The following is a 20,310-nucleotide window of genomic DNA, read 5'->3' as shown; positions in this document are numbered from 1 at the left end:
TATTTTAATGAAATTATAATTGTTCTAAAAGGCAGCACTGTCTTCAGACTTATTTCTTCATCCTTGCAATTACCAGCATTTTTCTGGAAGTCATTACTCTCATGCCAAAGTAACGTTATGTAAATAAGAACACATACGTTTCTTTAGAAAATAAGCCAAATTCCATTGCTCTGCAGTTGAGCTCCAGCAGCTTCTGAGGAACAAGCCTTGTATCATTAGTTCCAGGAGCCCAAGGTAATCCGCAGATAAAGGAGTTCATAAACACAGCTTGGTGATCCCAGATGTTGCTCAGCCATTTCTGGTTGCCCCAAGTTCCACAGCAAAAGTGCTGTGTGTGATCAGAATTTCCAGCTAAGAACGTTCAGATATCCTAATATACATGAAGTCAGGAAAAGCAGCTGTAGTCAGATGAGCTGCTCACAGTTGTGTTGTGAAAGGTTGAGAAAACATGCCCTCATGCTTGATTCTTAGAATATTAAAAATGTGTTTGGTTTGTCTGTGAGTGTTTGAAACGTACATGGAGTGGCACATTCTGTTATATCATCATTTGAAAAGCTCTTGACAGAACCCTGACGTGGGGGCTTTGGAGGAAACAAAAAGGGTAGAATTGCTGTGTACTTGCATTTATTGCCTGCCTTGGCCAAAGGAAATCAAAGTTAAACTGCACACAACTTTGAGCCCAATATAAGAATAATGCCTAAGGCCTCTATGACTTCATTATGTTCTTTTACTGACTATATGAGTTGTGCTTGTCACTCCAAGGAAAAAAACACGATGGCTGTGTAACAGGGCATCTGGGGGAGGACCAACCCACTTTCTAATGTCTACGCTGTAAAAAGACCTGGTTTTATACCTAACTATCCAATCCAAGTAAGCTGCTTCGCTTTGAAATGCTAATAGAGCCTGGGCAAAGAAAGATACTGCACTGCTGGAACGAGATGACAGAAGTGTTGGATGAGCTGTGATTTCAGCTACCAGAATTATAGAAGTGATTTACTTAGAGACAGACACAAACATTTTAATTGGTCATCATAAATGATAATGAGGAGAAAACATAGTGAAATTAAGTGCATCTTAATAAAGTAAGGTATGTTAAATTGCGCTGAAGGAAACTTCAGCAATGCTTCTTGACATGATTAATATACTCATGACAATGTGTCTAATGAAGGTTGTTTGCATTTATATGCTGCCTGTTGCTTCCCTCAGTAGAGAAATAATTTGAACTGCGCTCATTTACATTGCAGAACAGTGAGGGTAAGATTGGCTTACAGTAGTCTTTTCCTTTGCATTTATTTTTAACCATCATATCAACAGTAATACAGGTATGGGTTATTTAACCTGTGTCTTGTATAACACTGTAGGGTAGGTCCAGATGTCCATATTATGAAATAATTTGGTTTCTCAAAGTTTTATATTCTTTAATAGTAAGTCTCCTGGCCTTTTAATTTTAATTTTATGGTTTAATATTACTTTTTTTTTCCTTCATGGAATTTAAGATCATGACCTTTTTTGTTCTTTACTTTCTTCCTCTTCAAATTATTTTTCTTTGTGTGATGAGCCCCTTGAACGTGCTTATATATTTAGCATGGAATTTCTTCTTTTTGCATATTGCTTCCTCCTTGGTTGTGTGAACTCTCTGTATCAAACTTTCATTTCAAGAAGTTGGCAGTCAGGAAAGGAATTTCTGTGTGCTGTGTATCTTGTCATCTTCAGCTAAAATAGATATGAGAAGCTTATGAAATCTTGACATTTTCATCTTCCTAGAACAAGGCATGTTACAAAATACATATTTAGGTCTGGAAGGATGTCCTGAATCTCCAGTATGGATTTTTTAGTGTTGAAAAAAATTTCATTACTGATGCCCTGCACAGCTAATGACTGCAGGTTGTATGCTGACAGCTTCATAACTCTGCAAAGAGCAACTGTCTTCAAAAAGTTTCTAACTTCCTAGGTGTGGGGTTAGTTATCATCTAATTACACAGCTATCAATGGAATAACAAGACACATAAACTTCATCCAATTAGTGTAATTATTTTATTTTAAGCCTTGCTCAAAGTCTCCATCCCTCTTCTATTGCCACTTTTATAATGATGAAGTATGTTTTTCCAAGCACTTTTTTCCTATTCATTTTTGGGGAAGAGGAGGGAGGGGGGGAGAAGGTTCTTAATTTTTTTTAATAAACTACCTATAACAGAATTTAATCTGGGAATGAATGCTTAGTACATTTATAACTTTTAATCCCTAGCTAAAGAAACAGTAGCTTCAGCTGCATAAATTGATTGGAAATGATAACAAGCATAAAAGGTACAAAACGGCTTGAAGCAAAGAAAAGGAGTCATGCTTCTAGGAACTTCTGTTTGTTTGTTTTTAATACCCATAGCGGACCCAGTAGGGAGTGGGCAGTATTTTTAACCGCTTTGGACAGCAGGGCCTGGTGATACTCCAGCTTACAATTAATAAGCTTAAAGGACAGCACACTGTAGCTTAGGGAGATCTGTCAGTGCTAGACTGAGAAGAGGAGCTTCAGGACCGAGCGCGCTGTCACATCGGTACCTTCAGAGGAACAGAATAACAGGTAACCAGGTTTTCCTCGCCTGACTCGCCTAGGGCTAGCTTCATACATCAAAGTACAAACATGAGCTATTACAATTCCATTTAATACCATCTGTCCCCAGGTGGATTTGATGCAATGAATGCAAGCCTGATGGGTGTGTTTAGCTACCTCTAAGACAGAAGTTAAGATCTATTTTTTTTTCCAATGCCTAAAAAGTCCCTCCTCTCATTTTGCTGCAAGCTAGTTTTGGCATTGTACATAAATAGTATTTCCCTCCCTTTGGCTGAATCACTTGTTCTACACCATTACAGAAGGCAAAAATACTGCCCTTGATAAATCACTGAACTGATGCGTTTTTAGAACCGGAATGATTTCAAAAAGCCTACTAATTTGTTTATGTTTAAAAATAAAATGTGAAATTACATCCACATCTTACATCTAGGATCCCAATCAAGGGAAAAGGGAGACAAGAGAGAATGAGCCTTCTGCTTCAGCAGCAAACAAAATAAATTGACTTTCTGAATAAATTGAGAAAATGAAATGGAGAGAAATAGAAGTCCACCCCATTTGCCCACTATTCCCTCTGAACAAGAGGGTGCTGTATTTCATGTCTCAATTATGCCAGCCCTTTTCTCTGACACTCTCTCTGACAGAAAGATGCATTCTGTGATGATCTATTTCTTCAAAGTGTTTACAGTGGTGTTAGAAACGTTTTGATCTCACTTGAGGTAAGTAGTATAAACATCCTGTTATTCATGAGGGCGTGTTGAGAAAGATACTCTTAAAGGTGATACAACACATAGTACAGTCATTCCAGTTGTCTATAAAATGCCAGCAAACTTTAGAGTCAGCATGGTTATGATTTCAAAGCAAGGAAAAGGCTAATATTTCCGTTTTCTTGTTTTCTGTTCTCCCTTTCAGCAGAATTGCTTTAAGGGGCTAATGATTTTTGCTGAAAAAATAGATAATCCTTGTAAATGCCAAACAGATGTTGTATATTTCACTGGATGATAGGAACATTTTGAACACTTGATCATTTTGTTGAATATTTAATAAATCTCAAGCTTTTAAGTTTACAATTTATAACTTTCACATATGTGTGAATATATAAAAGATTTCTTTACACTGTCTCTAACAGTTTACCCAAACTTTTTAACGCTCTGATTCCAATAGGACTTAACTTGTTTTTTCTTCTATAAATTACGCAGCACTCTCTTGAATGCCGTGTAAGCAGGCTGGTGGCCATTGAACTTTTAGAGCTCTGTTTCCAGCTGCCACACAACTGGAACACTGTTTCTGAGTTGTCAGCAATTATATTTGTCACTTCTGCTTATCATATGGCACTGCATTGGCTTCCTTGGGATGGAAACACATTATACTGACTTGGATGCTTCCCTTCTCCAGTCTCTTTAAACCATAAGTACCAGTTTGTTATAAACTCTGGCCTTTTCCTTGTCCCAAAGGTCTGGCAAAGTCATTTGTTTCAGGAAAGAAATGCACGATCTTTACCTGCTCTGGTAATTTCACGTCTAGTTTAGATTTTGTTGCTGTTCTTTTCACCTAACAGATACAGGCACACAACCCCACTTAATGTAACCACCCTTTGTAATACACCAGGCACACAGAGGTGTTTGTTAGGGTACATAAAGTCCTGTGGGTCTTGTCTACCTAAGAAAATACCACCACTTGGGCAGAGTTAGATTGTTATAAATATAAATTTTTAGAGATTGTAAAGTTTTGGTTTGACATGTCTATTGACAGTCCAGATCATGTTGCTGGAGAATAGTATAAAGCTAAATTAAACAAAAAAAAAGTGCACATGTATAGTTACTAAACCAATACAAAGCCACCATTTCTTAAAATATTTGCCTTAAACTAAAGCAGCTTTCCTGCAATGACAATTTCAAAGAAACTTAAGCCTGTTTTATGAAGAGGTGAAGATTAATTCTACCCTAGTGAAGTTAGATTCCTTCTGCAATGAGGCTTTCCCAAGCAAGTATGAGAGCAGCATTTGATTTAGGCAGCTGTCAGTCACCACCCATGCTTCTGTCAGGAAACACAATTTAGTCAAAATTTAGTCAAAGTCAAATCAATTCTCTCTCTTTTTCCCTTCTATACTCAATATTAAATTTTTTTCTAAGGCCCAAAGTTACTCCTCAGAAGTCACTGTCGTACCTAAGAGCTTTACTGTAGCTTAGTCTAAGCAGTGAAGATTTTTCCTGAATATTTTCTCAATTTTATTCTTCAAGTGCTCAGAAATCTACGATGTTAGTGTTTAAAGGTTATTTGAATGCTACCATAAGCCTCCACCCTGAAAGATGTTGTTAATTTCTCTAAACTACGAACAGTCTGCAGCTGGCAGCTATTGCCCCTGCTGTTGCAAGTGGAGTTGAAGACATGTTAAGAGCAAGAGACCTTGATGTGAGACCTATACTTCAGATATGTTCAGTATATATTAAAAAACACTTGAAAGTGAAGTATTTTTGAAGCATGTTGGTATGCCTTTTTATATTACTTAAAAAACATAATTGTTTTTCAAGGAGCATACTTGGAACTTTCGTGTTCTGTTCTGGGTTTTTTTGATTTTTTTTTTCTTTCAGAATTTCAATGGGAAATGAAATTATGTCAATATTCTGATTGCTGAATTTTGCTGTCATGAACAGTTAAACAGGCTGCTATATGCTCAAAACAGCAGTACTTATGATGATCTAATGAAAAAAATTCTCATAATATTCTGTATATTTGCATATATGTGAAATTAAGTACATTTATTGAAGGTGGTTTGACTTTCCGTAAGTAAGAGTTAACTGTACTCTAGACTCTTTTAAGGAAAAAGTAAATAGTTCACTTCTCAGTCTCCCATTTTGCTGCTGAGTAAGGGAAATCCTCTTGCTTGGTTTTAATCTGACATTGAGAGGCTTCTGGATATTAAACAAGCTACGTACATGTCACCCCAGGACGTGCCCAGTAGAACTTCACTGCACCTCTGAACACGATACATTGTACCCTGCAAAGATTATGAATGGAAATGTCACCTTGTACATCACAGCTTGTACAAGCTGAAACTGAAATGAACCGATGCGAAGTATAATATTCATAAGGAAATATTATGAAATTATTATTTCATATAATTGATTGTAATAGAGCTATTCCTGAATGGGAATTGTTTTTTGTACTGCAATCTGTATTAAGGGTTTATCCAAAAATAACACAGGAAATACTGTGTACAGTTACTGGAGCAAGGCGTTTCTGGCAGATTTCCATGGCATGCTCAGAGTCTGTGAACTGGCCTACATTTGTCTTTAATTTAAAACTGTGGAAAAGACTTTCGGTAAGTGCTGACCACAGCTCAAATCCCTGCCTACTGAGCAGTGGGTTGAAGAGTCACAAGCTACAGCTAAATAAAGGGGATTTATAAATTTGCAAGTAAAAGTGTCTTGTGTTGGTGATGTCTTGCTTATACAAGACAATGGGTAATAAATTATTAACCGAATGAGGTAAGTAATTCCATTTCCTACTGTTTCCTGCTCTCTATAACTAGTAATTTGAAACCTGGGAGTTTCTAATTTCTCAGGAATGAAATGCCATCTAGTGGTAACTGCTGAATATTTTGAGCAAATACTTTTTAATATTGATATAAAGTTTGCATATATTTTTTTTCCTGATATTCTGCAACTTACAGCACATGAAGCTCTTGAGAGAAGAAGGTAGAGCGGTTGGGGAAAGGTACAGCTTCCCCAAGTCTGCGCCTGTAGCAGCTGGGATGCTGCACTGCCTGCTGCCCCCTCCTCTGCTGCCAGTCTTGGGCAGGGAGTGGAGTTTTCCCCTGCTAAGGGTTGAATAAGCTTTCGTACACAGTTGGCAGGCTGCACCTTACTGTTACTTGATAATAAATTGCAAAAAATGTTAATTTGGCTACGGCTGCATGAAATAGAGCTGAAAGACACCTCTGCTTCACTGACCCTGTTCCTCTGCCTCTCTTCTGGTGGGAGGCTTTGCCCTCTGGTTTGTCATTCCCCAAGGACCTAAGGGGACGCCATTCCCTCTGCTCTTCTAATGAACAACCAGGGAATGGTATAAGCCTCTTCACAGCATGATTTGCCTACTTGACTCCTTAGAGAAGAATATAAACTCTGAAAAAAATTAAAACTAAAATTTGGCCTCTAGAACAGACTCCTGAAAAAGTAACTGCCATGAACTGGCTTCTGGAGTTGAATAATAGACTTTGCTTGTACAGCAAGAACAAACAGTAAAACCCTCATAATTATATTTACATGTATTCATCAATGTAAACTGGGGATGGGAGACAGCAGTCGCACCCTGCATGTGATTTGAGCCCACTGATGGAGATGTTCCAGCTTTATAAACAGAGCTGACAGAAGAGAGTTCTGCAGTGTTTTATCTTTCTAAGGTTTTGCACTTCATCGTGATAGGGGTTTTGTTGTTGTTGCTTACGGGTCTGCTTTTTTCATGCACTATTTGGATTTCTCCATCTACTGGTCTGCGTTACCCTGTTCCATGGCAAGATGCTCACAGCAGCAGTCGCCAGGGCTGTAATTAGACCGAAGGTCTCAGGGATGTGTTCTGCAGGCTGGTGCAGAAATCTGTCCTGCTGACTTCACTGTAGAAGTTGACGAAGACGGCATGACATCGGTTTGGTGGGCTGTGAAGGAGTTTGTGGACGGACAAAGAAATCCTTCACTTTTATTCTTGTTTAGTATGATATTTGAAGTAAATTGCAGCAGACTAAAGAGTCTGATTAACAAGGGCACTCAGAGCACAGCTCACCAAGAGGGTCATTTGAGAGTTCACGCTGCTGTGGGCTCACTGCCCTTGCTGTGATGCCAGCACTGGCACTCGTGCACTCATCTGTCCCTCCAGGACGCTGCTGGTTGTCTCCCGAGGCCATGGCATCGGGCAACGGCCAGCGCAGCTGCAAAGAAAGAGGAGGGAGCAGAAACAGGACTAGAGCAGCACCGGTTTGGGTAGGAGTAAATCATCATGGATGCATGTTTAGGTAGGTGGAACAGGAAGAGTTTGGGGAGTGTTGGCAAATGCAGTCTGAAAAGCATCAAGAAATCTCTCTTGTTTGTCCTAGCTAAAAATACATGAGGAAATCCCTAGTTTTGGGACAATTTCTTAAAGCTAGAATAGCAGCTTTCACTGAATAACAACTGTGGTCTTGCAGATGTGGTGGCTGCCTCTGCCCTTCACTCACAAGTTTTCAAAGCAGTAAGATGCTTTGAAGAGGATATGACTCTTCATAGGCAGAAGGAAGCTGTTCTGCTGTGCACACAGGAAAGAAAAGAAATCTCAAGAGCACGTGGCCACGCAATCAAACCTTGAAATAAAGGGGAAAGAATAGAGAAAACAATGACTAGTAACGATCCATCTGAACTTTGTATCTCTGTTTTCTGAAGCTATCACACTAAATACAAATGTAAGTGAATCAGTATTAGTGCCTACACAATGTTTTTCATTCCTTCAGAGAACTGGACAGAGCACAGACAGTTACTTTTAATTTAATAACTTAAAAAAGACCTTTTTTTTTGTCTTTATAGGGATACTGATTATATGCTATAAAAGGGAAATAAATTGTAATGCTGTATAACATGATAATCTGGATTAATGCTTTTGATTTTGACAGTCTCAGAGAATAAACTAATTGGATTTCTTTGTCCCATGTTCCCTTAAAACAGTTTAAGACACATCCTTCTAAAAATATATGTCCACCTGGGAGCAGAAAGGAGAGCAGTTTTCCCTTGGTGGACCAAAGATGCTGTTTTCTAAGAATGAGCAGCAAATTGGTGGTTGAAACTTTGCTGCCACCCACAGAATTTGGTGAGGGCCTGGGTGCCCCTGCTCATGTAGTGCTATGCAGTGTTCGCCCAAGAGCTTTGCCTGGTTGCCTCTTTTCAACACGTATTTCCTTGACTTACTGGGGTTTAAGAAAAAAATAAAAGCTCTTTGTAAACTGCTCCCCTTATCAGTGACCTGTTTCTGCAGATAAACTCTGAATTCTGAAGTAATGGTATTTGCACAGGCTGAAAGCATTGGTATCACATCTCTACTGCGTGTAGAAAAACACTAGGAACTGAATTTTGGAAGGACTAAACCAGGAATTAGTTTCCTATATATCTGTTTGATTGGGGATCGTGTGAGTTTACAATTGAAAATGTGAGGTAGAATTCCAGATCTGAGGTTGGTGCGGTGACGTGCAAGTTAGATTGCAAAAGCAGTTGTGTGATCTCCAATTTTGTTTAAAATAAAACTGCTGCATGCACAGCTGAAAAGTCACCAAGTCTTAGTAATTGTCTCTGGCATTGCCAATTTAGGACCTGGATATCTACTAATTTAGTTTTGCTTTGTTGAGGGGCTTTCCACGTGTCTTGGTTAACAATAAGCAAAATGTGCACAACCCTGGAATGTAATTATTTTATTATTAAAGAAAGGGGAAATAACACTTTTTTCTCTCTTCCCCCTTCCCTCCTCCCCCCGAAAAAACAGTGACATCAAGTACAGAAAAGAGAAGTTACTCTCTGTGTGGGCGACATGATAAATTATGCTTTTTGGTACAGATAACAGGGCTCAGAAGGAATCAGATAATTTTGTCCTTTCATAAGGAATCTTATTGTTGAAAACTTACAGTTCAGTAAAACTATTGTGAGACTGGCAGATCAATTAATGAATAGCAAAAATCTCAAATCCTAATTAAATCTCATTATTACTTCCAGGATTGGTTTCTCTTCTCTCCAGGAATACTTGATTTGAACAGCTTGTTTAAGAGGAAAGGCTATTGAACCCCTCAATAACACTTCAGAATCACTAAGAGGAAAAACTTTAATCTCCTTCAGCTCTTTGAAGTTGCTTTGTTAATGTCATCTCTCTGAGATCCCAAAGAGCTAATGCTGGTCTTGAAAGATATTTCCGATGTTTTTCTACACTGCTTTTTGCGCCTTGCTGCCATTACCTGCCTGCTTGCAGAGTTAGCCATGGTGAATGCAGTAAAGCGGAAAAGGTACCCCTAGTACATGCGCTTGCTGGCTCGGCTTGAAAGGTCCTATGTTCTCCTTCAGAAGTCTTTCTGGTGGGAGAAAACACATCTCTTAGAGATTTGTTGAACTGCAAACTAGTTATCTAGTGCTTCTGCTGTCTCAACACTTTGAGAACTGGACTTAGAGGCATCTTCAGGTTATTAAAGTTCATTTTACAATGGCACTTGATAACTAGATTGCTGACGTCTACACAGTAGGGAAATTCTCAGAACATTTCCAAACTTCACTTCTTATTCATATAGTCCACTTTCTAAGCTCTCTCATTAAATTCAACTTCAAATCTGATGCAGTTAGTCTTACCAGGGCCTATACATCCTTGCTTATATAAAGCACATTACTGAGCTTTAGAAAACCCTCAAATGTTTTATGTGCTCTAAAACTAAGACATTCTTTCGAAGAACGCTAAGTATCCTAGAAGATGCAACTCTTGTCTGAGAAGCAAGTCGCATGGGATAACTAGTACCCTCATTAAAAATGTTGTTATTAACTGTCTTCAAGAACATGTACATTGGCTTCTCTAAGAATGTAAAAATCACTTTGAGGGCTCTGGTATTAGAAAATCAAATAATTGCACTAAGAGTGTGCAGGTTCTATATAGCACTTCAGAACTGCAGGTTTGGGTTGCTTATGAGGTTTAATTTCTTTAGCAATTCTTCAAAGCCATCCAGTGGATCTAGAAATGGATCCAGTAGATCTAGAAATCTCAATTGATTGTGTGAAGAACCACCACCAATTCTGTGGCATAGCTTATGGCTTCAAGTAGGAAATCATCTGTTCAGGGTTAAAGATATTTTGAAAATCAGGGCTATAAGTATCTTGCAGATTTTTTTTTTTTTTGATGGCTAGCTTCTTAGTTTTTAGTGTTTATAAATGAAATTATAACAGTTTGTTCCTAAGACTATTTTGCCAATGGCTTGCCTTCTGTTTTTTAACTTGCAATTAGCAATTTTTTTTTCCGATATATAAGCACTACTTCAACTAATGCCTTAATATGTATTTCTAGGCATGATATAAAAAGGAAATATTATGAAAGTTAAATAGAAGCTATAAGCTGCATTTTACAGCCAGTATAAACACACTTGGGTGTTTTATAGCCATCAGTATTATCTCGTTTGACACTTGAGGCTTGTCCCTAGGAGACAGAAAGCAGAAACTTCCTGGAATTTCTTTAATTAGCCTGTTCATTTCACTTAATAAAACAAGCAATCAAAACCATATTGTGTTTCATACACAAGACTCCTAAAAAACGTAACTTAGAGTACGTAGCTCTTCCATCTGAGCAAAAGTGCAAGCAATTTTGAAATTTCCTAGTATTTTAATAATTTTATTAATATCTGACCTCACATGAGAAGTCTGTACTGATGGGATATGCTAGTAAGTGTGCACACAAGCAATAAGAAAGCTCATAAAAAGTGTGGCGGTAAAGTACACTCAGACCAGCTGCAAATAAAAACACCCTTTTGCAGTTATAAATACTTCAGTCACTTGCCTATTTTGATGTTGCTCACTCTAAACATCACCTAGAACCTGTTGCGAGAGGAAAGCTCCAAGTGTCAGCATGAACTCCAACACGCTGCGCAACGGCAATCCACGGTGAGCATGAGGGTTTGTGTGCTCGCGCCCTCAGGAAGCTCACACTCTAATGGAAGGTAAGTCTCAGTCGTGGTCAAATCTAACAATCTATGTGACAGTGATTACAAAATAAATTCGCATAGCTCTCCATTCTCCCACATCGCACACTTCATTATCTAATCCTTTTCCAGCCTCTGTCCTTAGACTTGTGGGAGACAGGAAGACCAGTCCTTCCTCAGCACAAGGAAGTAGGAAGTGCTGGAAAAACCTGTAAATTCCGTGTTGGAAACTATTAGAGGAGTTTGTGAATATTTATTAAATAAATAATAAGGTAAATGTGAAAGCTTGGAAGAAAATAGGAATGAGGTAGTTCTTGACATGAAAGACAGGGCAGACCTGTCAGAGAACCTGAAAGTAGCCACCTAATTCAGAGGAAAAGAAGCTGTACTTCAGATGTACCTAGCCCAGTATTTTCCATTCTCCAGCCTACTTAGGCCGGCAGTGTTAGGGCAGAGATGTCACTGAGGGGGAAAAGGTGTATGTTCTTGGAAAGCGCTGATGCTTTTATCTGTTGCATGGGAAAAGCTGGCTATGAAAAGTAATTCAGGTGCAGGTTTTCTTTACATCAAAGGTCAAGATCATACGATTTTGCCAAGCTACATAGATAGCATCTACTATATCCTATTTATAGTACCTGTTCATGATGTAATTCTCATCACATTTAGCTCATCTTGGAAATCCAGCTAAGTGGAGCCATAATGCAAAAGTCCTTAAGAGCTATTTTAGAAAGGACTTTGCTCAGGAAATATAGGCAAGAGAGAGCTTTTTTCCTTTGATGCAGTTCCATTCAAAAATGGCATAACGTCTCATAATGCCAGTCTAAACACAGCAAATTGTTTAGACATTAAGCAAGCAGATTTAGTTTAATTTTAAAATTAATATTGTGCTACTGTGCTGCTCCCCCTTAGATCTTGTGGCATTCACTTCTAGTGTAACCAGAAAAAAATCTAGCTCTAAAGGTTGTCGTTGTCACTCATGTCTGTTAAACATGTTTTCATGACCCAAAGAGCCAAAAGCAGGCATGATAACCCCATTTTTCATTTCACTGATGCACATCACCTATTGTGTACTAAACTGCTCTAAGCTGCTGTAGGATATAGTGCAACTCCTATTGATTAGGATAGGATGCCAAATGCGAGTTTCTAATGCGGTAGTTGTGATTTAAAACAGAAAGTATGGTGGATATGTTACACATACCTCACTTTCTTTGGCAATGATCATAAAATTCAACACACAAGTTCCTCCTAGTAACTGTTTCTTTGCTAGTCCGTACACTGTAGATAAAAGAAAAAAAAAAATTACCACTAAAATCTACAGACTAGCACAGATCCCAGTAAAACACTGCTTATGTCTGTTTTGCAAAGGCTGCTCATAGCTGCTGTACTTGATGCAGGGATTCTGTCTCCCTCTATGCCTGTACAGTGTTGGGTTATATTGTGTTTAAGCGACTTTGCCATTAATAATGAAAAACAACAGCATCCAAAAGATAAGCTCAAATGCCATTTCCCTCATCAAAGGGAGAAAGATTATCCAAAATGCTGGTAATGTGCAATGACAATTCTGGGTTTGGTGATAGGCTTGTTGTTATGTTCAAATAGCTGTCATTCACATCAACATTAATTTTAGCTAGCAAGCTTGGTAGTCAGGCTTCAAACTTTTTATTGATGACTTTGAAACTAAATAGAACAATTGAATTTATCTTACTGAACAAGTGGTAGAAATCTGCCTTGCCGTTTTCCAAGGAGTACACGTTCTGTTGCAAATAGCGTCAACTCTGAATCTGCTCAGTAAGGCAGCCCTCGGCCGCCTGCCCCACAGACTCCCAGCAATTACACATTAGAAGCTAAATTAAATTCTGCACGTGACAAGGCTTCTACAGTGCTGTTTTCCTGCTGTCAAGAGGGGCTGTTGCAGGAAGACACTAACTGTGATAAGATGCTACACCTATTCATCAGGTAACATCTCACCGTGTCTTCACTTTTACTGTTTCCCATTAATACAGGACAGCTTTAATTTATGGTGTTTTTTTTTTTCTTCATACAACATTATATTTACTAACTGAAACCCTTTCTTTACAGTTGTGTATAAATCTTAAAAATTGCCAGTAATTAATTTTAAAATCTCATTTATCACTTTATGATTAGTGAATTAGTTAGGGTTTGAAGAATAAATGTCTGGTAAGTAGAAGCAATTTTGTACCAGACCCTCAGACAAGGTGATGGATCAAAGGAAGGCCACTGTGGAAAATGGGCCATTGTTCCCGTAGTGCTAAGCACCAAGACCGAGGGGGCAAAAGGAGAGAGGCCAAAATAAAAAAACCCTAAACACTGGAAACCAACCCCACATCCCAGTAATAAAATTTTACGTGAAGAATAAAGCAGTAGTAACTGACCGCAGTATTTAAAGAGCCTTGAGGCTTGGGAGATGAGTCAAGAATCCTACCGAAGGACAACAAGCAAGCCAGAAAATAGCATGTTATGTATATATTTATCTTCTGGAGACTTTATTCTTGAGGTACACTTTGTAAATACACCCCCCAAAACACCAGGTAGCAAGTATAATAGTGTTTCTTCTACAGAATGTGATGCTAACAAACCAGTTTTGAAAAGGAGGGCTTTTCAAGGGCTAAAGATCCAGGGGAAGAAGACACTCAGCTCATCCTTGCTGCTGTTTCAATCAAGGTCATACAAAAGGTGGTCCTCTTTTGTGCTCCCTCCCTGCAAAAGAGCAAAGGCATGAGCTGGGGGTCTCTCTGAAGGAATAGCTCCTCTGGCCGAACAGGGCCAGGCTGGGGCTTCGAGCTCGTGCTCCGGAGCACGCACGTTTCCTCCCCTCGCCCCTGTGCAAGGTGACACGGAGGGTTAGTGCTCAGTAAGCTCCAGCTCTCTGCTAACAAAATTCCAAGAGTTGTAGTTAAATCATTGTTATTGCTGGTGCACTAAGATGTGCTGGCCTGATAAGGCATTCATGTAATTGTAAGATAACGTTGTTTTTAAAACAGAAATCACCAAGAGGACTTCAGGTCCATTCAAAATGCAGGGTGTGGGGGAAGGGCTCTTCACCTAGTGAACTTCAGGCTAATTTTTTTTCTGATTTGCACCTTTGATTCCTTCCTGCTGTGTCAAGGCTATCAGCCTTTGTAAAAGCCAGAGTTGCCCTTGGGTAAGATGGTGCATACATGTACGGCCACTCTCCTTGCTACCCCCAACACCTTTCCTGTGCCAACACCTGCGAGGGCCAGTCGAGAGCTCTGGGTATGAGCCCGCCTGCAAAGCCCTTCCAAAGCTGCTGCTGTTCTCTGCAGGCTGCTGAAGCCCTGGCCAACACATCCTCCCAAACCAAGCAAATTTTCTAATCAGAAAGAATGATTGAGCTCAATTTGTCCTGAAAATTCAGGTCAGCTGCAGAACCCTTCCTGGCACAGTAAAATACGACTCTAGTAACTAACTGTGAAATGACCAATGCCTCTCCCTAGGTTTTAGCCATAACTGCATTAATAGCAAAGGCATTATTAGACAATTGAAATGACTAATCAAATTACTCAGACTGATCTTAACAGCTCTAGCAGTGATAATGCCTATTATGAAAAATAGTGTTACTCTCTCTGGAAAGGAAAACATTGCTAATGTAAACATGCAGTTCAGTAGATAGCAATAAAGATTTTGGAGTCGTGGAAGAGTAAGAGCTGGTTATTTAATTGAAGGAAGCTGGAGTGAAAGTTTGTGATTTAATTCCAGGAAATGTAAGAGAAAAAAATCTGGATGAAGATCCATCTTATTTCCAACAAGCAAAGCAAAACACTCCATGCACACAAAGGTCAAATCATGTAGGCAGAATGGCAAAGATCTTTTTGTGTGTTGCTTTTTTCCAGACCGATTTTCATCTATTTTTAACCTTCTTTTAGCCCTGCAATTAAAATATTACTTCTCATTAGTCCAGCTGCTCAATAAACTTTTGCACTTTATACATGTAAAATTAAAATGTTTTGTGAAATCAGGTCCGTTGTACTAGAATTCATTTGGGAAGTAATAAAATGAAGGAAACAATCGCTCTGGGATACAATGTTTATTTTTTTTAACTTTGCACACTGAGCAAAATTTATCAACATAAACTCCCACGTTTTGAAATATTCGGCAGACATAACAAAACTCCACATTTTTCTCGTTGAATTAAACAAGATCTAAAGATATTGAAAACTTCCCCACATAGTCTCTCCCTTTCATTCTCTACAAAAAGATTAGGCAGAATTCAGAGTATGAAAACCCATGTGCAGCTAACTACATAGAACACTCAGTTTTCAGACAGACCTTTATGTTTTACTTGCCTTGTTGAAAGAAAATGTATTTTATGTACTTGCTGACCCTGAGCTGCATTCGCACAACTGGAATCATTAATTGCAGGGGCTGTAGAGGCAGCCTACGTACGTGCTCTTCCTCTTTCAGCCTGTCCTATGGCAAGAACCTTGCCTTGAACGCACGCCTCCCACCGCACGCCCGCTGTGGCAGCCACCGTGGTGCCCCAAAGCGAAGGTGGGACAGGCAGTATGACGCGCATAAAAACACCTGCACAATCTGCTTGCCCTGGCCGAGGTCTTCGAAGCCTCCATTGAAGGCTGTGGATTTGCACAGCTGTAATGGATTAAATCTGAGTAAACAATGTGTCGATCGTGCTTGGGCTGGATTTGAATTCTCGGTGCACACAGCTTGCATCTGAGAGGTGAAGTAACACTTGCAAGTGAGAAACTACCGTGTCCCTAAACCAAGCAGGTCTGTCATCCTACATATGCTGGGGGAGACCTGCTGATTTCTAACTAACCTCCGTTTTAAATACTGTTTTCAGGTTAAAAACGCCAGCTATGTAAATGAGTTACACGGGCCACGATGCTGTCTCTTCAATTAAATGCTTTCAGCTCTGAAATTTACAGTCCTGGACAGCGAAAAATTATGCAGCTGGGCTGGATGAAATTTCTCCCACCAAAACGTTTTTAAAGGGAATTCCACAGTTTTGCTCTCTTCCTGCTTGCTGGTGTTTAAGTGGAAATTTTAATCTCGCTCTAAAAACGTCCTGTTTCTCACAAGACCATTGGTTCTTCTCCCCTACCAGTTAGGTGCAGCCCCGGTAAGGCTGAAGAGGCACTGGCCGACCCTGCTGGGCCGCTCCCCGGGGAGCAGCCCAGTACCCCGAGACCGGTTTCCACACAGAACGTCCTCGGCGGAGAGGGGCCGTCCGGGACGGCCCCGGCGGGTGCGTGAGGGACAGGACAGGTGCGGCCGGGGCCACGTACGTGCGAGCTGACGGGGCCAGGGCCGCCGCGGCCGGGGTAGCCCAGCCGGTCGCCCCGCATGAGGGGACGACGCTTCCTTTGTGCCCGGGCGGGCGGCGGGCCGGTCACGTTGCCATGGGAACCGTCCCGCCGGCTGCGGCGGGAGGAAGGCGGGTCGTGTGGCGGCGCAAGATGGCTCCCCGAGGCGGCGGGCCGCAGCGTGAGCGCGGGCTGGGGGCGGGAGGGGCGGGAGCGGGGAGCTCTCCACCGCTGCCGCGCGTGTTGTTCCCCCCGTCCCCCTCGGCGCCCTCCTCCCCTCCCCTCCCCTCCCCTCCCCTCCGCCGCGGGCTGCGGCCGCCCCGGCCCGCCCCGCCCCGCGGCAGCAAGTGGCAGCGGCCGCCGGCGCCGCGGGGCGTCCTGACAGCCCCGCGCCCAACTTGTGTTGCAGGCGCGCCCCGCCGCTGATGCGAGAGCCGCCGCGCCAATGCCAGCCCCGCGCCGCCCGGCCAGCCCCCACCGCCCCCCGGGCCCGCCCCGCCGCCGCCGCCGTCGCGATGGCTCTGACCTTGTTCGGTGAGTAACCGCCGCCTCAGCCCGGCGGGCGCGGGGCTGCCGGCCCCCATTGTCTGCCGCACGGCAGCGCCTGGGCGTGGGCGACGGCCCGGAGGGCTGCCGCAGGCCGGGGCCCGCCGCACCGCCCCGCGCCCGGGAGTGGCTGTGGAGAATAACGCGCCCCGGGGGCAGCCCCCGGTGCCGGCCGCGGCGTGGGCTCGGGCTGCGAGCCGGCTGGGGGGCGCGATAGACAAATAAAAGTTACGGTGCGTCAGCGAGCCCCCTCGGGCGCCTGGGGACCTGCGCGGCGAAGCCACGAGCTGGCTAACGAGGGACCCCCGTTCTCCCGGGAGCGTCGGGGTCTGGGGCTTAATTGCCTGTAACGATCGGATGCGGTTCTGTAATTGTGTTTAATAGCAGAGGCTCATGAAGGGACGGTTTCGGGAGGTGCGAGTGTGGCTGTGTTGGCTTCGCAGCCTGAGACAGCGCGGTGGGAACCGGCGTGTGAGAGCTGTAGTTTTAACTGTTGAACATGTGGGTTCTTTTAAGTAAGGCTGTTAAGCTTGCTTATGCTTAATGTGCTTAATTTTACAGTGGGGAGAAAAAAAAAAAAAGCTACAGCCAGCTTCTAGCAACATTAGGTAAATGTAGCAAAGGAAAGCAGAAATAAGCGTGACTACCACCAGTACAGAATTAACAGGATAATGGGGATACTCTTTCTCATAAGCAGCCTGTGTATCAGAAGTGATTTCTAGTGAACAGGTTTAAGTGATGATATGAAGTCTAATCATAGTGTTTAGACTGTGGATTTGACTTCCTGTGTAAACAAATGACTTGCTTTCATTCATCTCGTGATTCTTGGGCTAGTAGGGTTTCTTAAAAGAATAAAAATGGCTTCATGTGTTTTGTTAAAATTTGACACCTGTTATATTATTGTGGCATATTGAGCTCCATCTAAAAACAAGTTTAGCACAAGTTGTAAGGTAGTTCTCTGTAGATAAAATCTATGCAGTATTTGATTCAGCTACAGTGCTGTCACATTATTTCCTGCCTGAGTTTTTCAGGATGCAGAAGGTGGCAGGTTATAGTTCACAGTGGAGTAAACAGTCTCCATCTTCATAGGCCTGGTCTTGTTGCAGAGTTCACGTGAGCCCCCAGACTTCTGGAGGAGTCTGCACAGGTGTGGGGGCCCTGCACATTCTCAGTTGCAGGGCGGGCATCAAGCTCTTCAGCTCAGAAACGCAAGTGAACATAGAGAGTGCTCGAATGGCAGACGGGCTTTTGTACAATAGCCTGCTGCACATATTGTGTTGTATCGTTGTAACTTCAGCTTGTTAAGAAAAGGTGTAGGCTGTTACCCAGGCACTCGAGGTAAATGTTGCGGTTGTCCCTTACAAAACCCCAAATTTTTAGGCTATTGAAAATACACACTTTTTCCATGTTGAGTAGTTTGTGTTGTTGCAATCTTTGGCTGCAAAGATTAAGAATATTTTAATTTCGGTTTTGAAAGAAAGTGGCATTCCTAGGTCAGGTACCTGGGTTTTTTTAAGCTTAGGAGGATTCTTTTTTAATTCACATGTATTTTATCTACTTAATGACATTTTTATATTAATATAAATTTGCATTGCAAAGTAAAATGAATTAGATGTTTTTGTGTGCTATCACATCTGTTAGAGTAAATGCCATTGATACATGTAAAAGATAATGAACAAGGAGAAGATAGTGGGGTACCCTGCTTTGTGTAGGTTTTAAACAGTATCTTGCCAAGGGTAAAACCTCAAGATTTCACCCTTTTAAGAAAACACAAAGTGACAATAAAGCAATGCAACAAATAAGGCTAGTGTGTGCCAACAGATGAATGTGCTGCCTTTCATAAATGTAAAAGCTTTAGAGTACGTCTATGAATGTGAGAGTGTGAGTGGGAGTTGTGTAAATGCAGAAAATGTGCAATATGTTTGCAGATGAGGTTGTGATTAACTTACGGTTGAATTTGCACCGGTTAGTGTGTTGCTGTGTGTCCTCTGAGCTGAGGTAGCTTGCCACACTGTGTCTCTTTGCCTATAACAAAGACCGACCACAATGTGCTTGCTTTGAACTTCAAGAACAGCGTTCAGCCTTTATCTTGAATTTCGGCCGCCTGTGGATAGTCACATTTTCAGTTACTGCACCGCAGCTGACCCACAGAACCTCGTTAAAAATACAACTCATGAAAGAGTGTTTTTAAATTTTTTTCAGTGTAAGCCCCTACGAAGGCGTTATCAGCAAATCTGGGAAGAGGCAGAATAAATGTGCCTGAATTAATGTATCTGTTTTGAGGGATTAAGCAGCTGTAATTGTACTACAATTTTAAATTCACACCTATCTTGTACCAGTAAAGCTGTCCTGAGCAAACAGGTTCTGAGGGAGGTGTTTGCTTTGGTTCTGCTTATTCACATAAATTCTAGGCTCAATATTGCTTTTTTTTTGTTTCCTAACCTATAATGGTATATCACACTGAACCGAATTCCACACGTTCTAGGGCTGCTTCTAACAGGATGTACTGCAAACTTAAGATAAATTGCCATGTCAGCTTGTGGGGGCAATCCACCAAGTTTGCCAGGTCTCTTTCAATTAATGTGTGTATGTGTGTGAGCACAGCAAGAAAGAGGAGAGGGATGGGAAATGTCATGCTTTCTCCATGCTTTTGATACTGTTTTATGGCTATTTCGGTACATAGTCCAAAGAATGTACTGAAAGGGGACAGGACTAGAGATCAGGGTGACATTGTTGTGGATTCTGGATTAAAATGGACATGTGGTTATCAGGCAGTTGAAAGGTCAGGTATGCCTTATTTCTTCTGCTTGGCAGAGTGGTTGAAAGTTTCCCATTTGTGTTGGAGGTTGACCTTTGCTGCTTTCCTCAGAGCAGCACCATGTAGCTGCTGGAGCACTAGCTGCAGTTGGCTCCTTTGAGGTGGCACCTTGAGACTATTTGGAAAGTTGGTTGGAGAAAAGAGCTTCTAGTGTATCAGCAGCGTTTTTCTGCTACAGAAAAAAGGCTGTTACTCTGGGGCTGTATGTGTCGCCCGACTTCTTATTCCTTTTCAGTTACAGCTTCTTGTCCAGATTATGATGCAACATTAAAGCACAAAGGAGGAAAATGTTAAGACTCTTCACTTTCTCAGTCTTAGTTATTTTAAAATTCATTTCTTCATCTTGTCATATTCTCCCAGTCGCAGTCGTGACCTTCCAAGGTATCCTATGTTGACCCTTGGC

The 20,310-nt window shown here is 41.5% G+C and overlaps 1 protein-coding gene across 1 annotated transcript in view; it reads left to right on the top strand.

The window, feature by feature from the left end:
* The first annotated feature begins 16,121 nt into the window (after window positions 1-16,121).
* CHN1 (chimerin 1) overlaps window positions 16,122-20,310 on the top strand; it is a 106,840-nt gene continuing 102,651 nt past the window's right edge. The window contains exons 1-2 of the mRNA XM_086465161.1: window positions 16,122-16,182; window positions 16,895-17,077. Coding sequence (XP_086321287.1) covers window positions 16,122-16,182; window positions 16,895-17,077 — 244 coding nt within the window. The remainder of the gene's footprint in view (window positions 16,183-16,894; window positions 17,078-20,310) is intronic.

The sequence above is a fragment of the Leptosomus discolor genome, chromosome 5 (assembly GCF_034619465.1).
Source record: "Leptosomus discolor isolate bLepDis1 chromosome 5, bLepDis1.hap2, whole genome shotgun sequence".
In the NCBI taxonomy this organism is placed as follows: domain Eukaryota; kingdom Metazoa; phylum Chordata; class Aves; order Leptosomiformes; family Leptosomidae; genus Leptosomus; species Leptosomus discolor.
The sequence above is the reverse complement of the archived record's forward strand: the minus strand, read 5'-3'. Positions and strand labels throughout refer to the sequence as shown.